At 40.0% G+C, this 13,354-nt stretch overlaps 2 protein-coding genes across 7 annotated transcripts; one reads left to right on the top strand and one right to left on the bottom strand.

Moving 5' to 3' along the window:
• Positions 1 to 1,028: 1,028 nt before the first annotated feature.
• LOC147255760 (receptor-type tyrosine-protein phosphatase V-like) lies at positions 1,029 to 10,919 on the top strand. 4 transcript variants are annotated; one of them, XM_086213697.1, is made up of 11 exons: positions 1,029 to 1,180; positions 1,638 to 1,712; positions 2,022 to 2,121; positions 2,673 to 2,763; positions 2,843 to 2,919; positions 3,018 to 3,152; positions 3,500 to 3,622; positions 3,744 to 3,904; positions 3,995 to 4,130; positions 4,770 to 4,831; positions 4,927 to 10,919. In XM_086213697.1, exons 2-11 carry the CDS (start codon positions 1,708 to 1,710, stop codon positions 5,153 to 5,155), a joined length of 1,119 nt encoding a protein of 372 aa, XP_086069823.1. In that variant the 5' UTR covers positions 1,029 to 1,180; positions 1,638 to 1,707; the 3' UTR covers positions 5,156 to 10,919. The 4 variants fall into 4 exon arrangements, with proteins under 4 accessions (XP_086069823.1, XP_086069822.1, XP_086069821.1 ...); XM_086213696.1 differs by having other exon boundaries at positions 1,689 to 1,712; positions 4,924 to 10,918; XM_086213695.1 differs by having other exon boundaries at positions 4,924 to 10,917.
• On the bottom strand, positions 5,574 to 13,198 carry LOC147255759 (transcriptional regulator QRICH1-like). Of its 3 annotated transcripts, none has more exons than XM_086213694.1 (12): positions 13,069 to 13,198; positions 11,598 to 11,884; positions 11,416 to 11,511; positions 11,105 to 11,245; positions 10,218 to 10,994; positions 9,944 to 10,121; positions 9,684 to 9,838; positions 9,464 to 9,578; positions 8,770 to 8,878; positions 8,465 to 8,613; positions 8,299 to 8,389; positions 5,574 to 7,083 (listed from the first exon to the last, which is right to left on the bottom strand). In XM_086213694.1, the coding sequence occupies exons 2-12, from the start codon at positions 11,850 to 11,852 to the stop codon at positions 6,897 to 6,899; spliced, it is 2,253 nt and encodes a 750-aa protein (XP_086069820.1). In that variant the 5' UTR covers positions 11,853 to 11,884; positions 13,069 to 13,198; the 3' UTR covers positions 5,574 to 6,896. The 3 variants fall into 3 exon arrangements, with proteins under 3 accessions (XP_086069820.1, XP_086069819.1, XP_086069818.1); XM_086213693.1 differs by lacking the exon at positions 13,069 to 13,198 and adding an exon at positions 12,108 to 12,819; XM_086213692.1 differs by lacking the exon at positions 13,069 to 13,198 and adding an exon at positions 12,851 to 13,062 and having other exon boundaries at positions 5,575 to 7,083.
• Between the last annotated feature and the right edge of the window lie 156 nt (positions 13,199 to 13,354).

The following is a 13,354-nucleotide window of genomic DNA, read 5'->3' as shown; positions in this document are numbered from 1 at the left end:
CTGTGTTCTTCACATTTGTATGAATCCTTTATGAAATTCGGATGAATCCATTCTCTCTCACATATTGAACATTTTACAATTTGGCAACATTATTTGCTCTGTGGTTTGACCAAAAGGTGGCACATATCTCCGACAACTGAGAGTGGAGATAGGACAACGAGATAGTAACAATAAGATAAAACATCAAGATTTTGAAACTGACTATTTGGCTTGCAAATCAGTTTTAGATTTAAATCTCTGGACAATGATATATGAGGAGCTTTGCACATACACACACACACACACACACACACACACACACACACATACATCTACAGTATGTACTTATACATTTTTGAGGACTTTCATTGACATAATGTATTCCCTAGCCCCTCACCCTAACCCTAACCATTTCAACTGACTGCCTGACCCTAACCTTGACCCTAAACCTACCAGAACCTAATTCTAACCTCGACCCTAAAACCGAGTCTTGACCTCAAATGGCCCTTTGAAGATGTGAGGACTGACTAAAATGTCTTCACTCTGTTAGTTAAATATGTATTCTAGTCCTCAACAAGTAGCAAGTACAAGAACACACACACACGCACATGCACACGCACTGACATTTGTATGTCTTGTTTAATCAGTTAAGCTCAAGGAAGTGTGAACTTACAAAACGTTAAAACAGTTTACATCCATGCACAGTTAGTTTTTTTAAGATCAATGCTTTTATTGGTGTTTGGCCCAGTTGTAATGTGTAAGACATAAGGGTTGTGGTTTTATATTAGTCTGATTTTGCTTAACAAGTTCTGAGGAATTTGACCAAGCAAACAAACATGTTATTTGTTTGCAGCAACTGTTGCAACATGCTGTAACACATGCAAAGGAATTTATGAGAAAATAAATAAAAACAGCTGTTTAGAGAAAGTTGAAGAGATTTCCTGGGAGTGATAAAGAATATCCAAAGAATAGCTGAGGGCATCATGACATCACAAGACCTTTTCTAAAGTTTAGTGCTCCTCTCTCCACCCACTGTCTCCACCCTTTACACCACTTCCTGACTGGAGAGACAGAAAGACTCAGAAAGAGAGAGAGAGAATTATTGATACCAGACATCTTTCAAGATGACTTGGACATGTGTGGATGTCTGTCTTCAACCTGTAGCAGACTGAACACACTCGACTGTGGCTGATCTGCAGAGGTAATCCTGAAAAAAACACACACACACTACTCTGAGCGTGTTTTGTCCTTTTGCTTTAGTGTTTCAGTGTTTTGGGTTGGGAACTTGTTGGAGCAGTTTTTCCTTCTTGTCAGATCAGTGTTACAAATTGTTTCGTACGCAGTTTTCTTTTCTTGGCTACACTCTGTGAGTATAATGATACTACGAGAAGATTTTGAAAACATAATTTTCTTAATTACCTGCCAAGAGAGCACCAAACTAATCTGCTCAGCTTTGTGTTTTCATTTTCATGGGTGTCACATTACATGAGGTGAAATTCCTTTTTAACTAGGAAGGCTTGTCTGCTTGGTGTCAGTGGCTGTAACACGGCTGAACCAAGACAAATTTCCCACACTCTAGGACTATAGAGTTCATCTTGATCCCATTCTTGAACACTTATTGCTTTATTGATGTATTCAATTTATGATGTTTTCTATAGCATCAACACTGAAAAGGACATTAATCCTGGTTATAATCATTCAACATCTAGGTCAACTTCAAGAAAAAACATGCGGTAAGGATTGCATAATCAATTATTACATGTTTGAATGATTAATATTTCAATATTGTCAACAAGTCATGAACAATTCTATGGTACCTCTAGATCTGTAGCATCGGCCCAAAGACCATTTGTTCTTACTGCCAAAGTAAATTTAAATGGTTTTATACTTGGATGTATTAATACTTCCTCAAAACACAGCTGTATATCTCACTTCAGCTAAAGTGACAGACTGTCAAGATGTTCTGTCGGTTTAGTCTTTTCCTTTGTTAATAAGTGAATCATAAAAGTAGAAAAAATTATGAAAAATGGTTGATTTTGCAGGGTGCAGACTGTCTCACAAGCCCAGATGCTGCAGGAGTTCCAGTCTCGATGCCGGGCACTTGCTGCCTGTGACAACAGAGGTTTTAAGCTTGAGTTTGAGGTAAATAGTAAGAACTGATTGGCTGATTTCCAGAGGTAGATTAAATACTGTTCTTATGTAAAAATATTGTTTCTTGACCAGAGTAACCAGGGTAAAGTAAAAAAAAAAATTATAATAATTACAGAAGGAATTTGAATTTTTACAGTATTTTTTAAATTATTGTTCTTTTTTTTTTTTTACTTAAAATGTGATTTCAGTAAAGGAAATATACTTTCTTATGAAGCAAGTTTAGGCAGATTTAGTATTTTGTTTCTCACTCTATCACTCCAGTCTAAATAGAATGAATGATTGCCTTCATTCCGCCTACCTTTCTTCTTAGACTCTGGTGACAATCATTCTTCAGTCTCATAGATCCACAGTTAAATTTAAATACGACATATGAGTTAAAAACTTCACCAACCACCAGTAATTAAGTCAAACAAAAAGTTAAATTTGCACACTGTTTGTGATACTCAAAAATACTTCTAAAATAAATTTTATTTAGTGTCCATAACTGACGATTTGCCAAGCTACAGTAAGCTATATCTGTTTGTGTTGTTGGTTTTGTGAAGGAGCTGAACGACGTTGGCAAAGATCTTCCAACCAGAGCAGGGGACACAGAGGCCAACAAAGAGAAGAACAGATACCCATACATTTTACCATGTAAGTGCATTAAAAAAATATCCAGTATGTGTTTATTGTTTGGCAAAGACTTGATTTTCTCAACTCCATCTGGCTGAAGATGACCACTGCAGAGTGAGGCTGTCCATTCAAAACTCCTATCCACATTCTGACTACATCAACGCAAATTTTGTCCCCGTAAGAATACATCTACTATCTTAAAATTAGCCTTTTATTTTTGTCATTTTCTTGACTTCTGTGCACCTTGCTACCTGGCTCCTTTTGTTGGTTGTTAGGGTGGAGGATCAGAGAGAGACTTCATATGCACCCAGGGTCCTTTACCCAACACCATGGCAGACTTCTGGAGGATGGTGTGGGAGCAAAATGTTCGGATAATCATCATGGTGACAGCGCTGAGACACAAGGACATAGTGAGAAAGACACATTTGGTCTATATGTTGATGTGTATGTGTGCCTGTTGCATGTAGCTCTTACTTTTATCATGAAATGGAAATATTTGTAAATGCTTTCCTATCAATTTTTGAATAAAGATTTAACAAAGGAAAGTATAAAAAGGAGACATTTTTATATTACCAACCAACAGAAACACCACAAGAAAATAATCTTAAAAATAAACTTAAAACTTAAATTTTAGATTTCTATAAGTGTTTTTTTTTTCCAGTTAATCCCCGTGCAAGGAATTGAATCAGTGTATATCCCAAAATGTTGAAATATTCCTTTGAGATGAACAAACTTAATTTTTATTCTGTGCATGCAGGTGCTCTGTGACAGATATTGGCGTCTGGAACGAGGGACAGTTCATCATGGACTAATCCAAGTCACAACAGTGACCCGAAAACAAGGTCCAGATTACTTTATCTCTACCATTAACCTCAGACAGGTGAGAGCAAGACGCATTCCTCATCCCCTTTGGTAGCATGAAATTGTTGCTGTTGACTTCTGTTTGCTGGGCTTACCTGTTATCAATCATGTGGACTAAATGAGGGTGGTTTGTGTTTCAGAGAGACTGTCCAACAGACAGGCTAATAACTCACTACCACTACCCCTCTTGGCCAGACCGGGGTGTCCCCAAAGACCCATCATCACTGTGTGCCTTTACAGAGCATGTGCGACAGCATTTGGGAGCCATTCCACACCTGGGGCCAGCAGTGGTGCATTGCAGGTCTGATCTCTGTTATGAAGATCATCACTGTCTTAGAGCTAAGCCCCTCCTCCAGATGTTCATCAATCAGATGGTGGGTCTATGTTTCAGTGCAGGTGTTGGGCGATCAGGGACCTTCGTGTCACTGTTGTGGCTTATGCAGCTGTGTGTGAGGGGTATCCGGCCTGATATCCGTGCTGCTGTAGAGGACTTACGGCTACATCGAATGTGGATGGTCCAGAATCTGGTCAGTCCACTGATTCTTACCAGCACAAAAGCATAATTTAGTGATAATGGTGTAGCAATTGCACAATTTTATAAAGGTTTTGGATTCAGCATTGTAACACTGATGAAAAGTGAATACATTAATAAATAAATAATGTTATGTCTGCATATTAAATTGTAAGAGTTTGGCTGTTTAAAGGTACTATATGTAAGCTGTGGCCAACTGACTTCTTCCTCCCTCCCAACAATAGGAAGCAGCATATTCCCAGTATATGGATTGGTTTATTTGCAACCTAAAAATGTCTGGTCAGTTTTTCAAATCCTCTGTTCATTTGGTCTGACTGGAGACTCTTAAAGAGCCTCTCTGTGGCCTCAAGGAAAAAAAAATTGTATTACATGCTGTTAAAATAGCAACTCCATTCGATTACTTTGCATCACAATGTCATTGAAATATTGGTTAAAATATAATTCCTAGGGTCTTCAAAATAAATGAATTTTGATTCATTACAGAACAAAATACATCTTTAAAATAAATTTACCCCTTTGCCCCATAGCCCTAACTCAGAATTCTGTGATTCTGACAACCACTGGGTGACAAAATGTTTTATTTCAGTGTAGGATTTTTTTTGTAATACTTGCTCCTTCCTTTGTGTATTCCAAGGCACAGTACATATTTGTTCATCAGTGTCTGCTACACTGGCTCAGTGGAGGAACTTCATCTGGGTGAGTTGACAGAAACAAGTAGCCCCTTAATACCAGCACAGACATGAGTTGTAGGCAACAAAATTTAAATTGGGGTTGTTTTCCTTCCATAGCAGCTCCCGGAATCAAGGTGCCACTTCAAACGTTAACCACATCCAGGATAGACGTCCCAGGTCCTCTGGACCCGGAGACCAAGGAGAGAGGAGGAGATCTCACACAAACGGACGAAAACCTTCATCAGACCAACCACAGAACACACTGCAGCAGATATTCCATCCGGGGAACCTAATAAGGAGGTTACTGCCTTCCTCATCACCGTTAACATCAGGCTCACACACTTCATAAACTTACATCCTGCAGCTGAGAATAAAAACCAAATGAGAACTACAAATGCAATGTGCTGACACTGCATGATGATGAGCTTTAAACTAGTTTAACCACATGCAAATAAATGGTGAAGAAACCACAGACGTGGCAGTACATGTTGTTACCAGAGAAAGATTAGAGAGATAACCTGCCATTCAGGTCAAACCTGTTCTGCTACAGAGGACATCGAGGTTAATCCCTTTGCTACGTGCAGATAAGACCCAGGCTGACTCACGTTAATGCAGCATTTTCTTTTTGGCATGTGACAATATATATATATATATATATATATATATATATATATATATATATATATATATATATATATATATATATACATATGTTTGTGTGTACATTTACTAAGTCTGCTTGTGTCTTCTACAGATGTCAATAATGCTGCAAGATTACTTTTATTTAGCTTTTTTAAAAAAAAAAAATAATTGTAATATCACACAATGGGGACAACTAGTTAAGGATGCATGTGCAGATTTCATACTTGCTAGAAAGGCAGACACATGATAATAGTGGCTGTACGAAAAAGGTCATGTTTCAAAAACACACAGGCACTGCCATTCTCCTTGGATGACTGAGACAGATTACAGTACATGAAGGAGCTATGAGTAATTTACATTATAGAACATTAAGGGCAAACACTTGGTTGAGTCTCTCAAAAGTCATGAAATAAACATGAATGACAATACATTGCTCTTCAGATGAGTTTTGGGGTTGTGGATGTACTTAAGATGAACAAAAATATCTGTACCACATGCTTTGCCAAATCTCCACCATGTGGCAAGTGCTAGAAACTGCAGTGTAAGTGGAGTCACTATTGCAATTCGACTTGAAACAGTAATGTCCCAACATGATTCAGTGCTGCTGAGCTTGATCAATGGTGCTACAGCACCAGCAGCATTCAACAGTAAAAGCAATGTCCAGAGTTTGATGGGTGCAGTTCAAGACAGAAAACAGTAAAAACAAAGAGGGGAAAAATAAAGAATTTGAAAATGACTAAGTCACAGGTGTCAAACTGATCCAGTAAAGGGCTGGTGTGGCTGCAGGTTTTCATTCCAACCGACCAAAAGCAACACCTGATTCAGCTTAAATCAATCAAGCTGTGGCCACACAGCTCATTTCTTGGATCAAGTGTTGCTTTTGCTTGGTTGGATTGAAAACCTGCAGCCACACCGGCCCTTTACTGGATCAGTTTGACACCCCTGCTTTAAGTGAACCCTAAACTGGTGGTTTTCACTGTGATTTAACAGTGACCAAGGCAGATGACGGAAAACGACAAAACGATGTCTATGAAAAGCAGCAGAGATCAACCACAGTGAAAATATATATATGGAATATATTACAGATTAAAACAAAATGGAGAGCATATCAACAATTGTTCCAGACTATTGGTAAAAATACCCAACAGTTAAAATAACATTTAAATTAAGAGTTCAGGTCCAATCATCCTTTGGCCAAAAACACAAAAAAATGTGTGTTGAAGTTCTGCAATTTCTGCAAATAAGACAAATAATTATCTGTATTGGTTGTATGTGCACTTACAGTCCATGTGTATAGTACGCTGACACTTAATGAATATAAACATATACATGTCACCCTTAAAGACCACTAGAGGGTGTGAGAGAATAGAAAACTACTGATTATGAGCAATCCAAAGGCTGTGTGGAGAGAAACAGTCCAGTCCATTCATCACTCTCCTCCAATCCAACTAGTGTACACTCTCTGACATGTTAATGGCTTCCTGGATTTCACGGACAGCAAGGATGCGGGCAAGCATCTGCTCCAGCTGCTCTTTTGGAATTGGCTGAGTCGAGTACCAGATGGGGCTGTTTGGAGCGACCACAGGCTCAGGAGTCAGGTAGAAGGTGTCATTGCGTCCCTTAGCGCTCTGAGGACTAAGAAAAAGGACAAACTTTAGAGGGAAGAAAGATTAAAAAAAAAAAGAAAAAAAAAGCCAAGGACCGTAATGCATAAGTTATGCTGCTTTGTTTAAGTAAATGTATCAAATTTAAAAGCAAGCGCTGATGTTTTTGAATGGACATGTTTAGAACACCCCTTGATTAGTAAAAGTGATTAAAGTGGCATTCAACAATACCACTTTTTCAGACTGAACATGGGTACCCGCCGAGACAGAGCACCGATACAAATACTTAATAATGTGTTGGTTCTTATATCAATTTGTATGAGTTGAAGCAGCTAGCTTTCCTCCCTTTTCTTGACTAGTTAGCAGGGTATAGTTGGAAGATTGCTTTTCCTTTATCTTCTTTATCTTAAAAAATCTCCTAGCTACTGATATTCCATTTCCTCAGCATCTTACCTGCTCAACTGAGAGTTTATGGTCCTGAGGGCTATTTAGAGGAAGCTATTTTCTCTTTATGAAAATAACACCAGTCACTGTCTGACAACTGTGATATTTTTCCATCAAAAGCACATCAACCAATTATTTGACTAATAGACTACAGGCCTTGCCAGTGTGTACTGTTTGATCTTGTGTTGCTCATTTATGTGTGTATCACATGCAGCCACTGTCTCTGATTCGATCTGTTTTCATTGAGAATGTTTACTTATCTACACTGCAAGCCAATGCCCCTTGGCTCAATTTCTCAAAAAAATAAATAATAAAAAAATTTAAAAATGGAGAAACAGGATTAACAGAAATTGTCACTATGAAGTCACAATTCATCTCAACAACACCATCAGCAGTTGCTCCAGCTATGAGTGGGACACTTAACGTTGACTGTATATATTGTGTTCTGAAGGATGAACTCACACTTCACTAAAACTGGAATTACCAGGAACAGTTACAACAGCTTTGAAATCACAAAATATTTCTTCTTGGGAATGATCAGAAGTTGACAAGACTCTGACCACGACTTCCTTGTCCCACTACACTTGGCTTCGGCAGAAAATCCCTTGACACCAGTTTGCTCCTCCCTAGGAGCATAACTAGTAATGGCAATTCACTTTCAGTAATTCTAAACCATCATAAATATGGGCAGCTGTCAGATTTTACAAAAACAAATGTGAGCTCTAACTTACATTAAAAAATAATGACTGTGAATAACAATTACTTCCATCCTTTATTATCCTTACTTTACTTTTTTATTTACCATTTGAAAAGGTAGAAATCATAGAGTTTGATGGGGCATCGCAGTGGGTTCTCCGGGTCCTCCAGCTGTTCAGAATACATGTCATCTGTGACTACAAGAAAAATATGGTTATTTATCCTGAAATACATTTGGTCACAGAACAAATAAAACCCATCTGTGCTCTTACCTTTCTGCCCTATGAACCTCTCTGTTGACTTTAGGTATCGGATACTAGTGCTCTTGTCTTTGGGGTTACTGGGGCTCTTCCTGGTGTGTCTTAACACCTTAGAAAAGGCAACTTTCAAATGTTGATCCACTGTTTTCAGGTGGAAATACCTGCAAAAAACATAACAGATTTAATCTTTGATGCAGTCAGTGTATAGAAAAGGAGGTTTTCTGCTTCTGAAATCGAATGCAGTAAATCTAGTACATTATGATTCAATGCCTCAAAGAATTTGCTGGGACAGAGTATGTGAGCATGGTGCAACTCACTTAGTATTGAAGAACATCAAAGTTGTGAGCAGTGTCGAAGGGGAATGAGCTCCCAGCTGTTTACATTCCCACAGCATTTCCTCTGTCACATGACTGGGGATAATATAGCCTGGAGGGGGAGAAGAAAAGCAGATGACATATAGTAATAACTGGATTGGTTAACATTTCAGAGGGCATGGATTGGGACATTGATGAAGAGAAGCCCCAAATTTGAATGCTACGGAAAGAGACTGAAAAACTGCTGAAGCACTTAACACATTTTCAACAACCCTGATGGAGTAAAAGGAAAAAGGCGTACATAGTAGGGCTCCGTGATTAATTATATCAAAACTTTGATCTATATTCATATCTCTAAATAAGGGTGGGAATCACAGAGTAACTAACAATGTAATATTATCACATTGCTTTGCTCATGCTAAAAATAGTTACCATAATACAGCCATTCTGTGATATGAAAATTCATCTCTTGTGACAAATACAAGCCTATCAGTCAACCAATTGTTAGTAAAGATAAGGAACAGTTCATGCCGACGCCTGTGTAAAAACTCAGTTAACTTTATGTTATCCAGAAAAGTTTTATTGTGGTTACATTGATATCGAAGTTTTAGAACCTCAGAAAACAGCCTATTATGAGTAATATGTTCCTAATGAACTAATCATTGAAATGACCCCTAACAATAGCATTAAGTCTCACCTAGTGGATGAATAGTTGGAGTCCAGGGCTCAAGGATGTGGTGTAAACTCTGAGCAAAACGTGTGTAGTACTGGTCAGAGAAAATGTCATCCACACGACCATTGTCAAACAGATACTGTAGGGAAAATTAAAAAAAAAAAAAAAAAAAATTGTGGTCCATCAGTCTGGTCGATATCAATGGATGTGTCAAGTGTGGGCTTAGTGATTTCAGTGAACCTACTTTTTGTATGCAAAGAAATACATAGTAGAGGACATCAGCCTCAAAAGTCTCCCCTTCCAGCCCCCTAGCCTCTGTTGTCATCAAAGACAGACCCATGCAGAGCTCAGCAACAGCACATGACACCAAGTCTTCCTGGAAACGCAATGCCTGGCGTCCTAGGACACACAAACACACCAATCAGTAACTGGGTTAACAGATGGAAAATGAGATGAAGTCACAAAAATAATAAATCGTGTGTATGCATGTGTATGTATACTTACGGCCAATTGGGGCCAGTTTATTTTTGTCAGATTTGTCCAACTCTGCATTTTTTTGTTGAGCCCAAGCCCGCCACACATCCAGCCCCTCCTCTGGTTTGAGAGTGGCAGGCAACAGCAGCTCCTGCACCTGTACTTGCTGTTGGCCTTGGCCATCTACCTCTGCTACCACTGTCTGACCCTACACACACATGAACACATTATTTTTACCTCAGTCCAGGGTAACACTATATCTGAAAAGGATTAAAGACCAAAATACCAACAATAAGGTTTGTACCTGTAGCTGCTGTGCATCCTGTCCTGTCAGCCCCTGTGTGTGCAGCACCTGCTGCTGTGGGTCCCAAATAAGGGATTGGGTGGTGTTGGAGTAGCCCTGGACTGCAACTGGGATGTGGATGTTTCCATTCATCAGCTGGGCAGGGAAAAGTGTATTTGCAGCCAGTGTGTGGACTACTTCTTCCTGGCCCCCCATTCCTCCAGAACTCGTTATACTAGAAACAGCCTGTGCTGTCTGACTTTGACTGGTAGAGTTTTTCAGCTTGTCATTTTCAACCGTAACTTGTGTCGGCATTGTGGTCATTGTTGTAGTATTCGCCCCAGCAACCTGCACTGTCCCATACGCCTCCTGGGGGATGGCAATGTGTGTGACCTGCTCCCGACCTCCGGACCCAGCAGGAGCAGAATAGACAGGAATGGTCCAGGTTTCCCCTGTTGGACTGGTGATTGTGCCTGTTGCACTGTAAAGATGGGAACTGTCCACTGTTAGCAGGTCTGGCCGCAGGGACACATAACTCTGCTGCTGACCCTGTCCCTGTGGGATAGCTAGGACTGTGGCTACCTGCTGACCAGGCAGGGCATAGGACACAGTAATGGGCATGTCCACCTTACGCTTCTTGGCTGGCTGGAGGACACCTGCTCCCTGAGTTGTGGCAACAGTGGTTCCCAGTACTCTTCTCTCTGTGTTCTCCTGCTGCTGAGTTGGTGAGAGGGCTCCAACTGTCTGAATTTGAATCTGTTGTCCTCCAGCAACAGCTGCCACTAGCTGGGCTTGCAGCTAAATAATAAAGAATTGCATATTAATTCATAACTTAAATTAGAAACCTGATTTATACTCAGGTTTTCTATCATGCCATGAATGTGGAATGTGAGTGAGCACAGTTGTACCTGTTGGTGCTGCTCCTCAGTGAGTTCCCCAGGCTGAATCAGCTGTGCAGTAGTCACACCTTGTAACTGTTGATGGGAGCCAGATGGCACCTGGAGGACCTGACTCAGCATCTGACCTTGCTGCTGGCCCTGGATCTGCACCTTAAATGGAATATCCACAATTAAATGTGAGTGGCTAAATTGATCAGACACAGCATCAGTTTCATTGGCCAAGTATGTGTACACATACAAGGGATCTGGCACTGAGAAACAGGTAAAACAAACCTATACAGATTAAACTGGAAACAGTAGAGCACTAAAAAGTGGCAAACCTGCACTATCTGTTGCTCTGTATTCTGCTGAACATTTTGCTGCTGAGATGTTGACTCTTGTATCTGTTGCTGTTGTGGCTGGACTTGCACCTGAACCTGTATCACATGACAATTTCTATTAAGAAAACTCAGTTTTAAGGGCAGGCATTTTAACAGAACACTATAATAATTAAAATATTTACCGGACAAGCAAGTTCCAAAAGTGACCCTGCCACCTCAGTACTGTCTGTATAGATACAATTAGCTTCTTGTTGATAGACCATAGTGGTGGTGGTTGTTGTAGTATCTCCACTTTGCTGGTTGAACTCTTGTAGGGCATCTGGTCCCTTGCTGGCCAAGGACTCCAGGAACTCCTTCATACGATGCTGCGGGATACTTCGAGCTTTCTGTCTCACAAGTTCCTCATAGGAACCTGAACCATCCAGGGAGTTGTTCATTGCTGCCAACTTTGTCTTGTATCTAGGAGAATCTAGGGAAAATAGGAATGCACAGATATGAAGAATTTGGCAGATAATGACATTACAGTTATGGACAATAGCTAGTATATTGTTATACCAATAAGGCCATGAGTATAAAAAAATTCATGATAGTTACATTTAAGTTTTTGTACAAACTGAATTTGGAAAATGTTTTTTTTTTTTAACTTTTTTCACAAACAATTTGGACATGCCCATAAAACATGTGTTATGTACCTTCATCATATGATATATAACGGTCTTAGCAGGATTTACATGACGATGGCGCTCCTCTGACTCATTTTATACTGCCTTCACCAAGTTTCAGTCTCATACATTAACAACTTAAAACACTAATAATGTATCGTATCAATAAGCCTGTCAAACATTTTTAAATCCCAGTAGTATTTTAAAAGCATGATGCTGGCGAGGTAATGTTCGAAAGTGCAAACAAAGGACTCAAGGTATCAATTAATACTCCAGTGTTTTCCATTTGACCCATAGCTCAGTGTCCGATGGCGACTCAGACAGATGATAATACGAAAGGGTTAATTCAAGCTGCGTGTGTACGAGATGGGACAAAAGCGCGGTCACTTTCCAAATCCGACGCAGTGTTCAATCCAGCATAGGAAAGTAATGGATGCTGGAAATGTAGAGGTTGTAGGCAGCATTTACATTACAATTGTATTCCAGATACAACTGAAGCACAAGAGCTGATCTAACAGCTGATTACACAACAAGCTAGGTTAGCCAAGTACAATGCTAGCTAGCCGCGTGTTGTTTGCAAATATAATACAGCCACAACCGTATTTCAAAGTGAGATACCAAGCTTAAGGGCAACGGAGAAAGACCTTTATTGCTACATAACGGGTTTTAAGACTGTATAACAACATGCTGATGAGACAATCCGGTATTGGTATTACCATTCTGACAATCTTTTCTGTTATCTACAAAGCTAAATTAGCAGGCGGGTTAGCTACCTCTCTTCCTCAACCGGGCCGAGCCTTGGGCCGCCCACAAGTACTTCTCTGCCCTCGAAACAGTACCCCTGTTCCAGCAAGCAGGGCGGCGAAATTCTATATATGTTCCCCTGTGACCGATGTGTTATTCCTTTTCGCAATTTTCGTTGAGTAGCTAGCTGTATTTTTCCTTTTTCTTAACCACTCATATTTCGTTGGGCGCCATCTTACAACAGTACCTTCAGACCAATGAGCAAGCGCTGTGTTAATCTGCCCTGCTGTCGCGGTATTTCCACCGCATGATATCGCGGTAACTACCTCTCGGCGGATTGTGTCTTAAAGGAGACACCGAGAGGCATCGTGTCCGTAAGGATTTGCTAGATGTCAGTCCACCTTAAAAGCCAGTTATGCCAGACCAACGCTCTTAGTGGTTGACTGGCTTCTGAAACTTTTAAGGTTGTCCAAACGAGACGCTCTGGATATTGAGGTGGCATTTCGTAAGCGCTGGGCAGCTGAGGGTTAATT

Source organism: Aulostomus chinensis, chromosome 9, assembly GCF_037954235.1.
Source record: "Aulostomus chinensis isolate RoL2024-O1b breed Wild chromosome 9, RoL_Achi_v1.0, whole genome shotgun sequence".
Lineage (NCBI taxonomy): Eukaryota > Metazoa > Chordata > Actinopteri > Syngnathiformes > Aulostomidae > Aulostomus > Aulostomus chinensis.
The sequence above is the reverse complement of the archived record's forward strand: the minus strand, read 5'-3'. Positions and strand labels throughout refer to the sequence as shown.